This window comes from Megalobrama amblycephala, linkage group LG22 (assembly GCF_018812025.1).
Source record: "Megalobrama amblycephala isolate DHTTF-2021 linkage group LG22, ASM1881202v1, whole genome shotgun sequence".
NCBI classification, from domain to species: domain Eukaryota; kingdom Metazoa; phylum Chordata; class Actinopteri; order Cypriniformes; family Xenocyprididae; genus Megalobrama; species Megalobrama amblycephala.
This window is the reverse complement of record NC_063065.1, coordinates 30,678,908-30,698,012: the sequence shown is the minus strand read 5'-3', so window position 1 is coordinate 30,698,012 and position 19,105 is coordinate 30,678,908. Positions and strand designations below refer to the sequence as shown.

The window sequence follows — 19,105 nt, the reverse complement described above, 5'->3', positions numbered from 1 at the left end:
TTGATGAATCGAAAATTTTATTTTTTTCTATGTATAAACTGTTTATGTAATAAAATATGTTTTTGTAGTTTGTGTTTTCCATTATCAGTGCAAAATTATCACAAATTAAAAAGGATTCATGCCAATACTGTCCAAAACCCCTCTTTTCTAGGGCGTTTCCAAACTTTTGGGGGGCAGTGTGTATATATATATATATATATATAATTTATTTTCTATATTGTGATGCACTCATACATACACATATATACAATATGTATGGTGTAAAATGGTGTAAAATTAATTGAAATCTATTCTCTGAAAACAGTATCACAATTTTGCTTCTAAATTAAATATCTGTGGTTTAGGGATGTTTAGATATATTTACTTAAAAACAAGACAAAAATACTGATTATGATTTGTGGTGTGGTGTACATAAATATGTAGTGGAAAAGGATTTGATCCACCACATATATAGTCTCACAGTTTTGCCATAAACATCTGCACTTCCTTAAATATTTCCCATACATTTCGGGAAGTTTTTTTTTTTTTTTTCAATTCTTGGAAATGCTGTCCAAATTTTCCAGATATACGCAGGCAAAGCCCACATTCATGTTCAAGATATTAGATGATTCACAGCGTTTGATGGCCATCAACCTCCTTTTTCTAAGAATACATGCTTCTTTTTCAGAGAAAATGGACTGCGGTGTTTACAAGATCGACTCGACGTATGTTGAGCTGTCCGAGGTTCCCCAGTCGTTTGGTGTTGTCCGTGTGAACTCGGCGGTGAAGGCCTTCAGGTTTATCATGAAGCAGAGCTACATCTGCGCTCTCATTGCAATGATGGTGAGTCCTGCGTGACACTCCTCTCTTTCAGTAGCCGCGTTAGACCCGCTGTTCGCTCGACCACCCGCTCCTGCTTTCCTTACGCGGCCAATCTGCTCATTACCCATGACAGGATAAATGTGTCCCACGTGCACAAACTTTCTTCTTGGGTTCATGCAAAATGGACGTCACCTGCTGGTGATCTTTGAGATGTGATGTATTTCACATGCCTCATTCATTATTTTAAATGTGAAGTATATAAGATTATTTATGTTAAAATACATTTTCTTTACCCAGATTATTGTTCATTGACTACTATTAGTGTGACATTTATGGGTTTATCTCGTCCAAAAGTGTAAACATTGAGCTTCCCAGCCATCATCTGAACAGCGTCCGCTCAGATCTGTCCGTCACTTTCCAGCTCAACCTATACCAAGAGTTTGGGGCGTGGCTACTGTAGCAGGCTGAGGGTTTGGGGCGTGGCTACTGTATCAGGCTTAGAGTTTGGGGTGTGGCTACTGTAGCAGGCTTAGAGTTTGGGGTGTGGCTACTGTATCAGGCTTAGAGTTTGGGGTGTGGCTACTGTAGCAGGCTGAGGGTTTGGGGCGTGGCTACTGTAGCAGGCTGAGAGTTTGGGGCGTGGCTACTGTATCAGGCTTAGAGTTTGGGGCGTGGCTACTGTAGCAGGCTGAGGGTTTGGGGCGTGGCTACTGTAGCAGGCTGAGGGTTTGGGGTGTGGCTACTGTATCAGGCTTAGAGTTTGGGGTGTGGCTACTGTAGCAGGCTGAGGGTTTGGGGCGTGGCTACTGTAGCAGGCTGAGAGTTTGGGGCGTGGCTACTGTATCAGGCTTAGAGTTTGGGGTGTGGCTACTGTAGCAGGCTGAGGGTTTGGGGCGTGGCTACTGTAGCAGGCTGAGAGTTTGGGGCGTGGCTACTGTATCAGGCTTAGAGTTTGGGGTGTGGCTACTGTATCAGGCTTAGAGTTTGGGGTGTGGCTACTGTAGCAGGCTGAGGGTTTGGGGCGTGGCTACTGTAGCAGGCTGAGAGTTTGGGGCGTGGCTACTGTATCAGGCTTAGAGTTTGGGGTGTGGCTACTGTAGCAGGCTGAGGGTTTGGGGCGTGGCTACTGTAGCAGGCTGAGAGTTTGGGGCGTGGCTACTGTATCAGGCTTAGAGTTTGGGGCGTGGCTACTGTATCAGGCTTAGAGTTTGGGGTGTGGCTACTGTAGCAGGCTGAGAGTTTGGGGCGTGGCTACTGTATCAGGCTTAGAGTTTGGGGCGTGGCTACTGTATCAGGCTGAGAGTTTGGGGCGTGGCTACTGTATCAGGCTTAGAGTTTGGGGCGTGGCTACTGTATCAGGCTTAGAGTTTGGGGTGTGGCTACTGTAGCAGGCTGAGGGTTTGGGGCGTGGCTACTGTAGCAGGCTGAGAGTTTGGGGCGTGGCTACTGTATCAGGCTTAGAGTTTGGGCGTGGCTACTGTATCAGGCTTAGAGTTTGGGGTGTGGCTACTGTAGCAGGCTGAGAGTTTGGGGCGTGGCTACTGTATCAGGCTTAGAGTTTGGGGCGTGGCTACTGTATCAGGCTGAGAGTTTGGGGCGTGGCTACTGTATCAGGCTTAGAGTTTGGGGCGTGGCTACTGTATCAGGCTTAGAGTTTGGGGTGTGGCTACTGTAGCAGGCTGAGGGTTTGGGGCGTGGCTACTGTATCAGGCTTAGAGTTTGGGGTGTGGCTACTGTAGCAGGCTGAGGGTTTGGGGCGTGGCTACTGTATCAGGCTGAGAGTTTGGGGCGTGGCTACTGTAGCAGGCTTAGAGTTTGGGGCGTGGCTACTGTATCAGGCTTAGAGTTTGGGGTGTGGCTACTGTAGCAGGCTGAGGGTTTGGGGCGTGGCTACTGTATCAGGCTGAGAGTTTGGGGCGTGGCTACTGTATCAGGCTTAGAGTTTGGGGCGTGGCTACTGTATCAGGCTTAGAGTTTGGGGTGTGGCTACTGTAGCAGGCTGAGGGTTTGGGGCGTGGCTACTGTAGCAGGCTGAGGGTTTGGGGCGTGGCTACTGTAGCAGGCTGAGGGTTTGGGGCGTGGCTACTGTAGCAGGCTGAGGGTTTGGGGTGTGGCTACTGTAGCAGGCTGAGGGTTTGGGGCGTGGCTACTGTAGCAGGCTGAGAGATTGGGGCGTGGCTACTGTAGCAGGCTGAGGGTTTGGGGCGTGGCTACTGTAGCAGGCTGAGGGTTTGGGGCGTGGCTACTGTAGCAGGATGAGGGTTTGGGGCGTGGCTACTGTAGCAGGATGAGAGTTTGGGGCGTGGCTACTGTAGCAGGTTGAGGGTTTGGGGCGTGGCTACTGTAGCAGGCTAAAAGTTTGGGGCGTGGCTACTGTAGCAGGCTGAGAGTTTGGGGCGTGGCTACTGTAGCAGGCTGAGGGTTTGGGGCGTGGCTACTGTAGCAGGCTGAGGGTTTGGGGCGTGGCTACTGTAGCAGGCTGAGGGTTTGGGGCGTGGCTACTGTAGCAGGCTGAGGGTTTGGGGTGTGGCTACTGTAGCAGGCTAAAAGTTTGGGGCGTGGCTACTGTAGCAGGTTGAGAGATTGGGGCGTGGCTACTGTAGCAGGTTGAGGGTTTGGGGCGTGGCTACTGTAGCAGGCTGAGGGTTTGGGGCGTGGCTACTGTAGCAGGATGAGAGATTGGGGTGTGGCTACTGTAGCAGGCTGAGAGTTTAGGGCGTGGCTACTGTAGCAGGCTAAGAGTTTGGGGTGTGGCTACTGTAGCAGGCTAAGAGTTTGGGGCGTGGCTACTGTAGCAGGCTGAGGGTTTGGGGTGTGGCTACTGTAGCAGGCTAAAAGTTTGGGGCGTGGCTACTGTAGCAGGCTGAGAGTTTGGGGCGTGGCTACTGTAGCAGGCTAAAAGTTTGGGGCGTGGCTACTGTAGCAGGCTGAGGGTTTGGGGCGTGGCTACTGTAGCAGGTTGAGGGTTTGGGGCGTGGCTACTGTAGCAGGCTGAGGGTTTGGGGCGTGGCTACTGTAGCAGGCTGAGGGTTTGGGGCGTGGCTACTGTAGCAGGCTGAGAGTTTGGGGCGTGGCTACTGTAGCAGGCTGAGAGTTTGGGGCGTGGCTACTGTAGCAGGCTGAGAGTTTGGGGTGTGGCTACTGTGGGAGGCGGAGCCAATGGAAGTTTATCCGGTTTGACTGATGCGTTACACAAGGAAAGACATTCAGCTTCGGTTACAGAAGTGCAAGCCAAATTTCACTGCTTTTAGACCTTCAAAGATTAAACAGGTCATGAACATCAAATTATGGTGCGTCATGTCAATAATGCGTCCGGTGCAGATTCATTATTTGTATTTCTGCTAGGTGCCACTAGTGTCACAGAAACTGCATACTTCACATTTGAGTCTTGTGTAAAAATTCAGTATTTCCCCTCTGAACTTTCCTCCAGGCTTGGAGCATCACGTACGTGAGCTGGCTGACCTTCGTCTTCCTCATCTGGTCGTGTACTCTGTGGATGGTGAGGGACCGGAGGAAATATTCAATGATCACCTCTCCATTCATGGTGTTTTATGGGAACTTGCTCATCATCCTGCAATACATCTGGAGCTTTGAGTCACTGCAGCCGGTGCCTGGGCTCTTCCTGAAGAAAGAAGTGCCCTTCCGGGAACTGGGATCTAAAGTAAGACCAGTTCATGTGTTTTGTTTATGTGCATCTATGTATTTGTTTAAAGTCAGCATGAAACGGTAGTGCACTAGTCTTTTCTGCATACGATGGAGAACATGGCGAATGTAGTACGTCCAGATTACATTCATACTAGCGGTCTCAAAGTAATTACTTATTCAAAATAAGTACTCAAAACATGCACCTACTCAAGAGAGTATGCGATTTTAGACGCAGCCACAGGCTCTTGTGAATGAATGATCTTATTGTGTCTGCAGACTCTGTGCCTCCTCAGTTTCTGGCTGCTGGTGAGACAGTTTTTGACTGAGAGGAGAGAGAGACAGACAGATGAAACCCAGCTGTCTGACGTCAAGGTGGAGGGACGCACACATGGTGAGAGAGACGGTCAGTAGAACAACTGTCAATGATTGAATCAATAATCAGCATTTCCATCAGCTACACTGATAATCATTTTAATGCTATAGAAACTTTTTCTCCAAAAATCCTTGGGTGGAAACTTGGCAATAGTTAAAATATTAACTAAATAACTAGCAGCGGAGGGCCCTAATGGTGCACACTATTCACACAGTTTCAGAACTTAAGATTGTTAACTTGTGATGATATTGAACTCTTTGTGTGTGTGTGTGTGTGTGTGTGTGTGTGTGTGTGTGTGTGTGTGTGTGTGTGTGTGTGTGTGTGTGTGTGTGTGTGTGTTGTAGAGGGGTTGGAGGACGAGGCCGGCGGACACCGAGAGATGATGGACGTGTTGGGCAGCACAGTCATGGCCATGCTCAACAAATACTGGATTTACATCTGTGGAGGAATGTTCTTCTTCGTTAGCTTTGAGGGACGCATCGTCATGTACAAGATCATTTACATGATGATGTTTCTCTTCTGCGTAGCACTTTATCAGGTTTGTGTTCCTCAGCATTTCTTCTGAAGCACAGCCTGATTCTCAGATAACACGCGTCTGAGTGCTGCTTTATGCGAATGACCGTGAGAAACACAGTAAAGTGATTATTAGACCATAATCAATGTGGAGTTTGTTTGTTTGTTTGTTTTTGTTTGTTTTTTGATACGTCTACTTTATATTTTGTTTGTTGTTTTGTTTTGTCTACTGTCTTTTTCTTTGTCATCTCTTTTGCTTTTTCTATCATCTCTTATTTGTTTGTTTATCCTTTGTTTTGTTTGTCTATCATCTATTTGTTTTTGTTTGTTTATCATCCTTTTGTTGACTTGCTTGTTTGTTTGTCTGTCAGCTATTTTTGGTTTATCATCCATTTGTTTGTTTTGTTTGTCTATCCATTTGTTTTTGTTTGTCTATCATCTTTTTTTGTTTGTTTATCATCCTTTCGTTTGTTTGTTATATCAGCTATTTTTGGTTTATCATCCATTTGTTTGTTTTGTTTGTCTATCATCTATTTGTTTTTGTTCATTTATCATCCGTCTGTTTTTGTTTGTCTGTCATCTTTTGTTTTTGTTTTATTTATCATGTCTTGTTTGTCTCGTCTATTTGAGTTTTGTTTGTTTATCATCCTTTTTTTGTTTTGTTTGTCTGTCATCTATTTGTTTTTCTGTTCATTTATCATCTGTCTGTTTTTGTCTATACTTTTGTTTTTGGTTTGTTTATCATTTGTTTGTTTTTGTTTGTCTATAATCTATTTGTTTTGTTTGTTTATCATTCTTTTGTTTGTTTTGTTTTGTTTATAATCCATTTGTTTGTTTTGTTTGTCTATCCTCTATTAGTTTTGTTTGTTTGACATCCATTTGTTTGTTTTGTTTGTCTATCCTCTATTAGTTTTGTTTGTTTGACATCCATTTGTTTGTTTTGTTTGTCTATCCTCTATTAGTTTTGTTTGTTTGACATCCATTTGTTTGTTTTGTTTGTCTATCCTCTATTAGTTTTGTTTGTTTATCATCCGTCTGTTTTTGTTTGTCTATCATCTTTTTGTTTTTGTTTTGTTTATCATGTTTTGTCTATCTCGTCCATTTGTGTTTTGTTTGTTTATTGTCTTTTTTGTTTGTCTATCATCTATTTGTTTGTTTTTTTCGTTTATCATCCGTCTGTTTTTGTTTGTCATCTTTTTGTTTTTGGTTTTGTTTATCATGTTTTGTTTGTCTCGTCTATTTGAGTTTTGTTTGTCTATCATCTATTTGTTTTTTGTTTAACATCCGTCTGTTTTTGTTTGTCTATCATCTTTTGTTTTTGTTTTATTTATCATGTCTTGTTTGTCTCGTCTATTTGAGTTTTGTTTGTTTATCATCCTTTTTTTGTTTTGTTTGTTTGTCATCTATTTGTTTTTCTGTTCATTTATCATCCGTCTGTTTTTGTCTATACTTTTTTGGGGTTTATTTATCATTTGTTTGTTTTTGTTTGTCTATAATCTATTTGTTTTGTTTGTTTATCATTCTTTTGTTTGTTTTGTTTGTCTATCAGCTATTTTTGGTTTATCATCCATTTGTTTTTTTTGTTTGGGTTTGTCTCATCTATTTGTTTTTTGTTTGTCTATCCTCTATTAGTTTTGTTTGTTTATCATCCATTTGTTTGTTTTGTTTGCCTATCCTCTATTAGTTTTGTTTGTTTATCATCCATTTGTTTGTTTGTATTTGTCTATCATCTATTTGTTTTTGTTTGTTTATCGTCCATTTGTTTGTTTTGTTTGTCTATCCTCTATTAGTTTTGTTTGTTTGACATCCATTTGTTTGTTTTGTTTGTCTATCCTCTATTAGTTTTGTTTGTTTGACATCCATTTGTTTGTTTTGTTTGTCTATCCTCTATTAGTTTTGTTTGTTTGACATCCATTTGTTTGTTTTGTTTGTCTATCCTCTATTAGTTTTGTTTGTTTGACATCCATTTGTTTGTTTTGTTTGTCTATCCTCTATTAGTTTTGTTTGTTTATCATCCGTCTGTTTTTGTTTGTCTATCATCTTTTTGTTTTTGTTTTGTTTATCATGTTTTGTCTATCTCGTCCATTTGTGTTTTGTTTGTTTATTGTCTTTTTTGTTTGTCTATCATCTATTTGTTTGTTTTTTTCGTTTATCATCCGTCTGTTTTTGTTTGTCATCTTTTTGTTTTTGGTTTTGTTTATCATGTTTTGTTTGTCTCGTCTATTTGAGTTTTGTTTGTTTATCATCCTTTTTTTGTTTTGTTTGTTTGTCTATCATCTATTTGTTTTTTGTTTAACATCCGTCTGTTTTTGTTTGTCTATCATCTTTTGTTTTTGTTTTATTTATCATGTCTTGTTTGTCTCGTCTATTTGAGTTTTGTTTGTTTATCATCCTTTTTTTGTTTTGTTTGTTTGTCATCTATTTGTTTTTCTGTTCATTTATCATCCGTCTGTTTTTGTCTATACTTTTTTGGGGTTTATTTATCATTTGTTTGTTTTTGTTTGTCTATAATCTATTTGTTTTGTTTGTTTATCATTCTTTTGTTTGTTTTGTTTGTCTATCAGCTATTTTTGGTTTATCATCCATTTGTTTTTTTTGTTTGGGTTTGTCTCATCTATTTGTTTTTTGTTTGTCTATCCTCTATTAGTTTTGTTTGTTTATCATCCATTTGTTTGTTTTGTTTGCCTATCCTCTATTAGTTTTGTTTGTTTATCATCCATTTGTTTGTTTGTATTTGTCTATCCTCTATTATCCTCTATTAGTTTTGTTTGTTTGACATCCATTTGTTTGTTTTGTTTGTCTATCCTCTATTAGTTTTGTTTGTTTGACATCCATTTGTTTGTTTTGTTTGTCTATCCTCTATTAGTTTTGTTTGTTTGACATCCATTTGTTTGTTTTGTTTGTCTATCCTCTATTAGTTTTGTTTGTTTATCATCCGTCTGTTTTTGTTTGTCTATCATCTTTTTGTTTTTGTTTTGTTTATCATGTTTTGTCTATCTCGTCCATTTGTGTTTTGTTTGTTTATTGTCTTTTTTGTTTGTCTATCATCTATTTGTTTGTTTTTTTCGTTTATCATCCGTCTGTTTTTGTTTGTCATCTTTTTGTTTTTGGTTTTGTTTATCATGTTTTGTTTGTCTCGTCTATTTGAGTTTTGTTTGTTTATCATCCTTTTTTTGTTTTGTTTGTTTGTCTATCATCTATTTGTTTTTTGTTTAACATCCGTCTGTTTTTGTTTGTCTATCATCTTTTGTTTTTGTTTTATTTATCATGTCTTGTTTGTCTCGTCTATTTGAGTTTTGTTTGTTTATCATCCTTTTTTTGTTTTGTTTGTTTGTCATCTATTTGTTTTTCTGTTCATTTATCATCCGTCTGTTTTTGTCTATACTTTTTTGGGGTTTATTTATCATTTGTTTGTTTTTGTTTGTCTATAATCTATTTGTTTTGTTTGTTTATCATTCTTTTGTTTGTTTTGTTTGTCTATCAGCTATTTTTGGTTTATCATCCATTTGTTTTTTTTGTTTGGGTTTGTCTCATCTATTTGTTTTTTGTTTGTCTATCCTCTATTAGTTTTGTTTGTTTATCATCCATTTGTTTGTTTGTATTTGTCTATCATCTATTTGTTTTTGTTTGTTTATCGTCCATTTGTTTGTTTTTGTTTGTCTATCATCTTTTGTTTATCTTGTTTTGTTTATCATATGTTTTGTTTGTCTCGTCTATTTGTTTTTTGTTTGTTTATCATGAATTTGTTTGTTTTTGTCTTCTGTCTGTCTGTAGCTGCACATATCATTGTAATTAAAGCCAGTTAACGTATAGTTCGGCTCTTGTTTCAGCTGCACTATGAGCGGTGGCGATGGATGTTGAAGTACTTCTGGATGTCAGTGGTGGTCTACACCATGCTGGTGCTTATTCTGGTCTACACGTTCCAGTTCGAGTCCTCCATAAATGTGTGGTCCAACATGACTGGCATGAGCAGAGAGAAGTATGCATTTAAGACGTCTCCCATAGAGACTGATGTTTGTGCAGTTATGATGCCTCGTCTGATGTGTTTACAATATGACAGATTTTGGTGTCGTAACTGAACTCATCATCTGTGCAGGCTGGAAGATCTCGGTCTGGAGAAATTCTCTGTTCCTGCTCTGTTCACACGGATCTTCATTCCCACTTCTTTCCTGCTGGTTTGTATCCTGCATCTGCACTACTTCCACGAGCGCTTCCTGGAGCTCACCGACATCAAATCTGTGGCCGACAAACAGAAGAGCACTATCTCCAGGTACAGTGCTGCTTGTTTAAATCACAAAATGAAAGTGTTCACCACCGTCAGGATGCATCTTATGGTCGGTGTGGAGGGGCGTCTGTGGGCTTTGCACATCTGGCCTCTGCAGCTGTTTCCCTATTGTTCTTTACAGAGCTGCTCAAGCTCAGACTGGAGATTGTGAGTTGACAGCCTTTTCAAGTCCAGCCTTACGTTCTCAGCTGGACTGAGATCTGGACTTGGACTCCAGGAAATTAATAATGTTGCTTCTAAAGCACTCCTGTGACGCTGGAAGCTTTAGCGTCATGTTTGGGGTCATTGTGTTGCTGAAAAACAGATCTTCTTACAAGTTGCAGACTCCATAAGTTCTTCCGCCAGGATTTCCCTAGAGTAAATAATCCTGCCACCAGCAAACAGCTGGGATTGTGTGTCTCTGATAATGTGCAGGTTGCCTGATGGCCAGAAGGCTCAGTTTTGATCTCATCAGTAGGCCTGTCACGATCATTCATTTTGTGCTTAAGATTAATTTTATTGCATTGATTTGATTCTGTTTTGTTCATGTTTCATTTTCATATAAATATATATACAGTACAGTCCAAAGTTTGGAACCACTAAGATTTTTAATGTTTTTAAAAGAAGTTTCGTCTGCTCACCAAGGCTACATTTATTTAATTAAAAATACAGTAAAAAACAGTAATATTGTGAAATATTATTACAATTTAAAATAACTGTGTACTATTTGAATATATTTGACAAAGTAATTTATTCCTGTGATCAAAGCTGAATTTTCAGCATCGTTACTCCAGTCTTCAGTGTCACATGATCCTTCAGAAATCATTCTAATATGCTGATCTGCTGCTCAAGAAACATTTATGATTATTTTCAATGTTGAAAACAGTTGTGTACTTTTTTTTTCAGGATTCCTTGATGAATATAAAGTTCAAAAGAACAGCATTTATCTGAAATACAAAGCTTCTGTAGCATTATACACTACCGTTCAAAAGTTTGGGGTCAGTAAGAATTTTTATTTTTATTTTTTTGAAAAGAAATTAAAGAAATGAATACTTTTATTCAGCAAGGATGCATTAAATCAATCAAAAGTGGCAGTAAAGACATTTATAATGTTACAAAAGATTAGATTTCAGATAAACACTGTTCTTTTGAACTTTCTATTCATCAAATAATCCTGAAAAAAAATATTGTACACAAATATTTTGTACAATTGTACACATTAAATGTTTCTTGAGCAGCAGATCAGCATATCAGAATGATTTCTGAAGGATCATGTGACACTGAAGACTGGAGTAATGATGCTGAAAATTCAGCTTTGATCACAGGAATAAATTACTTTGTCAAATATATTTAAATAGTACACAGTTATTTTAAATTGTAATAATATTTCACAATATTACTGTTTTTTAATGTATTTTTAATTAAATAAATGTAGCCTTGGTGAGCAGACGAAACTTCTTTTAAAAACATTAAAAATCTTAGTGGTTCCAAACTTTTGGACTGTACTGTATATTAGATAATATAATAAAAATTTGTCTCTCTGCTTTTGGTTTTTAATTGGGTAAAAATGAATGTGAATCAGTTTCATCATTACTGTCCTCTTCACACGTAAACAGATGATTTTCTTCGATTTTCAGGCTGGTGCATCTGGATGGCAGTCTGGTGGATATCTCCATGGTCAAACCTACGCTCAACTCCAGCGTAAACGAGGAGGAGGTTGAGGAGAGAATAGACCTGGAGAAGGAGGAAGAGCATCTTAAACAAATGGACGAGGAGGAGATTTCGGAGCCACACGTCATTTCTGAAAGCTACACCTGCCAGATGATGCCAGATCCAGTGCCAGACCAGGGATCAGGTAGATCTGACCTTCAGATTGAGTTTTTTTCCAGGAACAAACACGTCCCAATATTCCTCATTTAAATAATTAATATGCAGAATAAAGGGGCAGGGCCTGGTTGAGTTAGTTAGTAGTGTGGCAGTTATAGTAAGGGGCGGGACATTTCCCAAACACCAATCACAACACACTGCTCCAGCTGACCAATCGGAGCACATTGTGCTTTTCAGAAGGAGGGGCTTCATAGAGACAGGAACTAAACAGAGCGTTACTGACAGACTGGGAAGAGAGGAGCTGAACAATGGAGAATATGAGGAGAATAATCAACATTAGAGCCCAAAAACAACATCAAGATAATAGGTGCTCTTTATACATATTCATGTTCATTTAAAAGTAATGCAGTGAAACTGCAGCATATCCCTGCAGATGGTGTTATTTAAGCATGTTAAATTAAATCACAAGACCAAATATTGCTCTATATCCTGGCTTGAATGAAATGCACTATAAAAATCTGAATTCATATCGGTTGCTCTCATTGTAGCAATACAACTGGAAGAGGTTTTTATTGGCCTGACGGGGCAGGACAGGGCCAGTAGAGTAAACAGAGCGGGATAAAAATGTCTAGACTTGTTTAATGTGTAAACACTTTTACAGTCGGCCTAAGGAAGAGCCGATGTGCTGTCTTTCACACCGTTGTATTAAATTCCTGCTTATAAATGGACTGAAAGAGACGATATACTTACAAAATCTTTCAAAAAAGGAAATAAGCATTTGATTTCCAACATTTCTCTCTATATACGAAAGTTTTGAGAGCTAATTTATGCTTTTGTTTTTCATTTCTATTTTCTGTAGCAGCTGTGTGTGTGTGTGTGTGTGTGTGTGTGTGTGTGTGGAGTTACACATTCCACAACAGGTCAAACTTTGGTTTTCTAAACTCTTGTTACTCAAACACTTGTGCTTTATGTATTTCATAAACACGTCAAAAACACGTCGCTGTGATTCATCTACGGGTCTCTGTGTTTTATGACTGTTTTGAGATTGGAAATATTTTCACCATTATTGGCTGTTTTGTGGAGCTCCCTGAAATGTTTCAGCACAGCTCCTGCGTCGTAATGTTGACAGATGGCTCTCTGAGTGTTGCCGTGTACAGGACGTTATTTCACTCCTGGATCCAGCTGACTGCTTCAAAACCTGCCTTCCCTGAATGTGATGTTTTCTGCTCATGTACACAGTGGGTGTGTGTTACTTTCACACAGCGCAGACCTGCCTTATTTTAGTAGTGTTTTATATACTATTGTAGTATTTATCCATATCTTTCATATCTTATCATATTTTCAGATATAATTGTAATTTAAATAACAGTAATTGTATGTATTTTATGTATATATATAATATAAAAATACATACAATTACTGACATTTACATTAAAATGCACCTTAAGTGTATCATCTGGGTATTTAAAGTGTTCTCTCAGTGGGAACACACTATTTACACTATTTTTACTATAAAATGGCTTAGAATATTGTGTAAAAATGATAATTTGGGACGCATTTTCAGTCTTCAGAGTATCAGTTTTGAATCTTAATCTTGGAGTGAGTCATTCCTGAATATTTAATGTCAATTTACTAAACGTTCAAAAGTCATATGGTATTAACTTGGTACATTTTTTGTCCAGTATTAAGCATGATCTTTAAAGCGGACCTTTTCACAAGATGTAATATCAGTCTCTGGTGTCTCCAGAAAGTTTCAGCTCAAAATCCCCCACAGATCATTTATTATAGCTTGTCAAATTTGCCCCTATTTGGGTGTGAGCAAAAACACGCCGTTTTTGTGTGTGTCCCTTTAAATGCAAATGAGCTGCTGCTCCAGAAGAGGGCGGAGCTTTAACAGCTCAACAACAACAAAGCTGGAGAATCTCACGCAGCCAAAATGACGAAAGCGTTCAGCCTTACATTGTTCAAACCGGAGTCGACACTGATGGAGAGACTCAGGAAGAAGTTACAACTTTTAGACGTTTCTGAATGGTTAGTGGATAAATTGATGTAGTTGCTGTGGAGTTGATTCAACTCATCCACTAGCATGTGCCGTCATGTTCATCTTTTGTGTTGAATTGACCCTCGTTTGTGAAGCAGTCCGGCGTAAAATGACGGCATGACAACAACACTCGACTACAACAACTCTTCCTCTCTCTAAAGCAGCCCAACATGGCCCCGCCCCCTTTGATGTGTGTTCTCAGGGGCGGGGTTTATGTAAATATTAGGGTTTGTGATGTCACAAACCATTGTAGTCCCTACCAGCCGTTTGTTGTAGTCCTTATTTCAGTGAACAGTGATTTCTGTAAAAGTAAATATCTCCTTTGCATTGAACTTTGAGCGTCGTAACTTTGCAGATGTTGTTTATGATCAAACAGCAACATTACACACTAACTAAAGTTAAAAAATCATAATCAACCAGCCTTTTAATAACAATGCATGTTTTGTTTTCTTCTGAAGAGCTGAGGAATAAATGGCACCTGGTGGTGGAGCGTCTGACGGTGCTGTTCCTGAAGTTCCTGGACTATGTGCAGAAGCTGCAGCTCTTCATCTGGTGGCTGCTGGAGCTTCACATCATCAAGATCGTCTCCTCCTACATCATCTGGGTCTCAGTCAAAGAGGTGAACACTGTTTATTAGTCAGTGGCGATTATTTTTCCAGGTGCGTAAAGGGTTGATCACCAGCAGAAACGTGTTGTTCTCAGGTGTCGCTGTTTAACTACGTGTTCCTGGTGAGCTGGGCCTTTGCGCTCCCTTTCAGTCAGTTCAGACCGCTGGCGTCCAGCGTCTGCACCATCTGGACCTGCGTCATCATCGTCTGCAAAATGCTGTACCAGCTGACCTCCATTAACCCTTCCACGTACTCAAAAACCTGCAATATGGTGAGAGACTTGCCCTCATCTGTACTTGTGTGAGATGGAGAAGCTCATCTCACTGTCTCTGCTTCTCTCCTCAAGCCTGATAACTACACAGAGGCTCAGAGGATGGACATGGCCAAGTCTCTTCTCTACAACGGTTCGGTGGATCCAGCCAACTGGATCGGTCTCAGGAAGTTCTCTCCGTTACTGGAGAATCTGAGGGTACTTACCAACTCAACAATACACAACACACGTGCTTAGTGTCTAAAAGTGATGTTCTGGAGACACCTGCCAATGGTGGGAGAAAATATTCTGTGCATAAATATCTCTTACCAGCCATAAAAAATTATTTTGCATTATTATTATTTATTTATTTAAAGCCGTTGCTAATACAGTTACCAGCTATAGGCGAGTATTACATCATGCCAATTTACACTTGCACTTGTGGTTCAGTATGTACTTTTTTTATATATACTAAAATACATTCTCTAAACCCAGTTTATTGTTCATTGGCTGATATTAATATGTCATTCATGGGTTTATCTCCTCCATCTAAACACTGAGAGCATCCGCTCAGATGCTTTATTATTGTAATTCCTCTGGAACGACACACTTCACCTGTGACTCTGAACCCTGCATACACTCTTACACACTGTGGTATCGTCATTAACCTTTTGTTTTTTTCCCGCACAGAATAACTTACTGATGCTGGCTTTATTGGCGTTTGAGGTGACAATTTACCGTCACCAGGATTTCTACCGTATGAAAAACAACCTCACCCCTCCAGTCACAAGAACCATTTTTCACAACATCACGCGCCACCATTTGGACGACGGCATCATCAACTGTGCCAAATATTTCATCAACTACTTCTTCTACAAATTTGGTCTTGAGGTAATCAATGATTAAATACACTACCCTTTAAAAGTTCCTGAAAGAGTCTCTTCTGCTCACCAAAGCTGCTTTTATTTGATCAAAAAAACAGTGAAATATTATTCCAGTGTAAATCAGCTGTTTTCTATGTGAATATATAGTAAAGTGTAATTTATTCCTGTGATCAAAGCTGAATTTTCAGCATCTTCAGTGTCACATGATCCTTCAGAAATCATTCTGATATGACGATTTGATGCTCAAGAAACATTTATGATTATTATCAATGTTGAAAACAGCTTCATATTTCTGTGGAAACTGTCATACATTTTATTTTTCAGGATTCTTTAGTGAATAGAAAGTTCAAAAGAACTTTGAAATAGAATATTGTGTAACATTATAAATGACTTTATTCAGTTTTGATCAATGTAATGCATCCTTGATGAATAAAAGTATTAATTTCTTTAAACGGCCGTTTAAAATCGGTCTGATGTTGAAATAGTGGATATGTTCCTGGATTAATAACTGTTGATCCTGTGAGATTGTGGGGATTGGTTTAGGATAAGGCTCAGGGCTGGAGTCACATTTAGGGTCAGGACTATGTTTGATTGATCCAGGAACATGTCCTACACTCGGCCCTTTTAGAGGCCAGTGTTTGTTTGGTCCAGACACTGATCAGTCTCCCGTCCCACTTGGATGGTCTCTAATAGATTATCTGCTGAAGCTCAGATTGCAACACACTGTTGAGACAGATAAACCACAATATAGTGTTAGGGTAATGGATCAGAGATACGTGATGGATATGGAATTGTAATTTGTGTGCAGTGATACTATCAGATGTAGCCATTATTATCCTAATTTGAAACGCTTGTCTGAATGTTGCTGCTCCAGACCTGTTTTCTGTTAGCGGTGAATGTGATCGGCCAGAGGATGGATTTCTATGCCATGCTGCACGCGTTCGGTCTGATTGCGGTGATGTATCAGCGCAGGAGGAAAGCCATCGCCCACGTCTGGTCCAAGTATTGCTGCTTCCTGGGCTGCATGCTCGCCTTCCAGTACCTGATGTGCATCGGCATCCCTCCTGCCGCCTGCACGGGTGAGCGACTGAAGCATTCTGGTCTTTTCTTCTCTATTGTGTCATACATCCGAGTGAAACGCTTCAGGAACAAGAACAAATGTAGGGCGGGGCTTGATTTTGATTGGATGGTTGTGGTTTGCTATTGGTGGATCTCATGTGAGTGACAGGTTGCCCCGCCCTCATCATCAGAGAAGAGATGCTGCAAGAGGAAGATATTCTGATTCAATGAATTTGAAACAATAATGATGATGTGCAGCAATAAATCATAAATCATTTAAAAGCTCGTCCATGTTGATTTCAAGGTAAGTTCCAAGATGACCGTGACTATATTTCTGTCTCTGTTTTGGTTCAGATTATCCGTGGAGACACCCGTCCTCCAGCATGGACTCCAACGTCATCAAGTGGCTCTACTTCCCAGACTTCCACACCAAACCCAACTCCCTCTTCCTCCTCTGTGAGTAATGACATTAACACATGGGCACATTTGTGTTGAAATTAAATTAAATTATTCCCAGGATTATCATTGCATTGCTTAAAAATAAATCAAACGTGAACTGAAATAACATGTTATTTTAGCTACCTGCCAAGGCAACATTTCTCATTTAGGTTTAGTTTAATTTGAAGTACTAAAATAACTAATACTAAATAAATGTGATGTGTGCGAACTGTATTTAGGAGTATGTGTGAGAATTAAATGTTTTAAAATGTCTTGAAACATGAACGTTTTTAAGAGGAAAAACAGGAATAGGGATACAGCCTAATGTGATTTTTAAACCTCAAAAGATGATGATTTAAATACGAGCGCTGTACGGTTTCAAAGTAAACGCGGTGATGTTGTGTTTCACGGTCTTGTCAGTGAAGACTGCATGAATGCCAGCAGATTGATTATGATCACTAGTGAATTATGACAATGTTTATATTGTAATGTGTTGTAGATGGATTTAGGGTGCATATTTTTATCTCCCTCGTCTTTTGAATGAGCAGCTGTCATTAGTAAAGCCTTTCAAAATAAGAGTCCCAGACCATTTTGTCCTTGTTTATAATTTAAACGTCCCACATAATGCATAAAGTGCTTGTTTATTTGTTTATTTCCAGGTTATGATTATTATTTTGGTTACACAGTAAACTGTATCTGGCATTTAATTCAACATCTTGTAGCTTCTGTCTAAAAAAACACACACAACAAAATGACTAGAAACAGAAAATATGAAAATGAGGCTGACCTGTGTGTGTGTGTGTGTGTGTGTGTGTGTGTGTGTGCAGATGACTTCATGCTGCTGCTGTGCGCGTCGCTGCAGGGCCGTGTGTTCGAGGAGGAGAGCGTGACGGCCGTGCAGCTGCTGGCCGGTGATAATGTGGAGATCTGTCGAGATCTGGACGCCGCCAGCTTCAGCCAGCACAACCCTGTGCCGGACTTCATCCACTGCAGGTCAGTCCTGTGACCTTTGACCTTCATCAAATACAGTTCTATATTGATTCTATATTATATCCCAGACCCTTTTATTTCATCTTTTGAAATACTTTGAAAGGTCCAAAAACAACATTACGGATTTGTATTCCTTGTGCTTTCTCACCAACTTCATACAGACCACTGATTCTCAAAAACGTTTTTTAATGAATCATATTTAAAAAAAAAAAAAAAAAATTGTTCATATTTCTTTTGTTATTCCCCCTCTAACTAAGAACATATAGTTCTACTTCCAGTTGGAAATATCTATATGGAAGCGTGTTGAAATATTGACTGCGTTTACATGTGCACCAATAATGTAATTATTTCCACTAATCAGAGTAAGGACTTGCATGACAAACCTCTTCACTCCTGTTTACATGCACGTTTCATTATTCTGATTACTCACTAAGAATTGTGGTTATTTTTACTGCATTATGTACAGCATAAACGCCGTGTTTCTGGACACTGTTTTAATCTGCTTACATCAAATACAAAACATTTCTATGGACGTATTGGATTTTTTTCTAGTGACGGTCTAATTTCAGTGATTTTTGACCATCAATATAGACCTACTGCATTATATTCATGTCGCACAATGAACCCAAAAGTGTGACACCTTCTTCAGAGCTGTGTTTATGAATCTGAGCATGCTCTGTGTTCGTCTCGACCACATGCACAGCTTGATCAGAGTGTACTGGTGCAGTTAAAGTCTTCACATGCATGTTTATTGTGATTAAAATCAGCATATATTACTGCGCTTATGAGTTTAGTCGCATCAGTTTGATCAAATTATTGTGTTTACATGAAGTCATGTTGCCTAAATCTCATGAGAATGGCATTATGGGTGCATGTAAACCTGTGTTGTTAAATGGGGAACTTAAAACCTAAAGCAACTCTAATACTCTGATTATTTTTACTGCCGCCTGATACGGCCCAGAATGCACTTCAGCTGTAATCACATGGTGACTTTTTCAAACCTGCAGTCTCAGATTGTGGTCTGAGGATCAGCTGAGCTTCCTCTGCTTGTTATTGTAGAGTAAACGAGATGATGATTAGTGACTCTAGATCAGGACGGCGCAGCTCATCTCTGGACAGTCATCCATCAGCTTTTCTGCTGCTTCAGCCAGTCCAAACACTTAGAAATCATGATGGTGATGAAGGAATTTGGAGATTTTCTGCTCATAACGATGTCTGTCTGCTGCTCTGATCGTAATGAATTTAATGGATATCGAGTGCAGTCAGTTTTTCCGCTTCTTCATCATTATACGTATTATTATAGTTAAACATTCCAATAAATCCAAATAACCAAGTAATGTGATATGGGTAATTCTGGGGGAAGCAGGACTGCTGTTAGGGTTGCACTTTATTTTACAGTACGAGTAAAGTAC

General features: G+C 39.5%; 1 protein-coding gene across 6 annotated transcripts in view; it reads left to right on the top strand.

Moving 5' to 3' along the window:
- LOC125258346 (piezo-type mechanosensitive ion channel component 2) overlaps positions 1-19,105 on the top strand; it is a 118,273-nt gene that overhangs the window by 70,567 nt on the left and 28,601 nt on the right. For 4 of the 6 annotated variants that reach the window (XM_048175242.1, XM_048175241.1, XM_048175245.1 and 1 more), the window contains 14 exons: positions 668-822; positions 4,232-4,462; positions 4,723-4,849; positions 5,164-5,357; positions 9,163-9,311; positions 9,429-9,602; positions 11,234-11,451; positions 13,923-14,083; positions 14,167-14,343; positions 14,419-14,541; positions 15,013-15,213; positions 16,081-16,285; positions 16,620-16,721; positions 17,531-17,696. In XM_048175242.1, the coding sequence (XP_048031199.1) occupies positions 668-822; positions 4,232-4,462; positions 4,723-4,849; positions 5,164-5,357; positions 9,163-9,311; positions 9,429-9,602; positions 11,234-11,451; positions 13,923-14,083; positions 14,167-14,343; positions 14,419-14,541; positions 15,013-15,213; positions 16,081-16,285; positions 16,620-16,721; positions 17,531-17,696 (2,383 nt within the window). The remainder of the gene's footprint in view (positions 1-667; positions 823-4,231; positions 4,463-4,722; positions 4,850-5,163; positions 5,358-9,162; positions 9,312-9,428; positions 9,603-11,233; positions 11,452-13,922; positions 14,084-14,166; positions 14,344-14,418; positions 14,542-15,012; positions 15,214-16,080; positions 16,286-16,619; positions 16,722-17,530; positions 17,697-19,105) is intronic. The other 2 variants (XM_048175244.1, XM_048175243.1) reach the window with 1 other exon arrangement.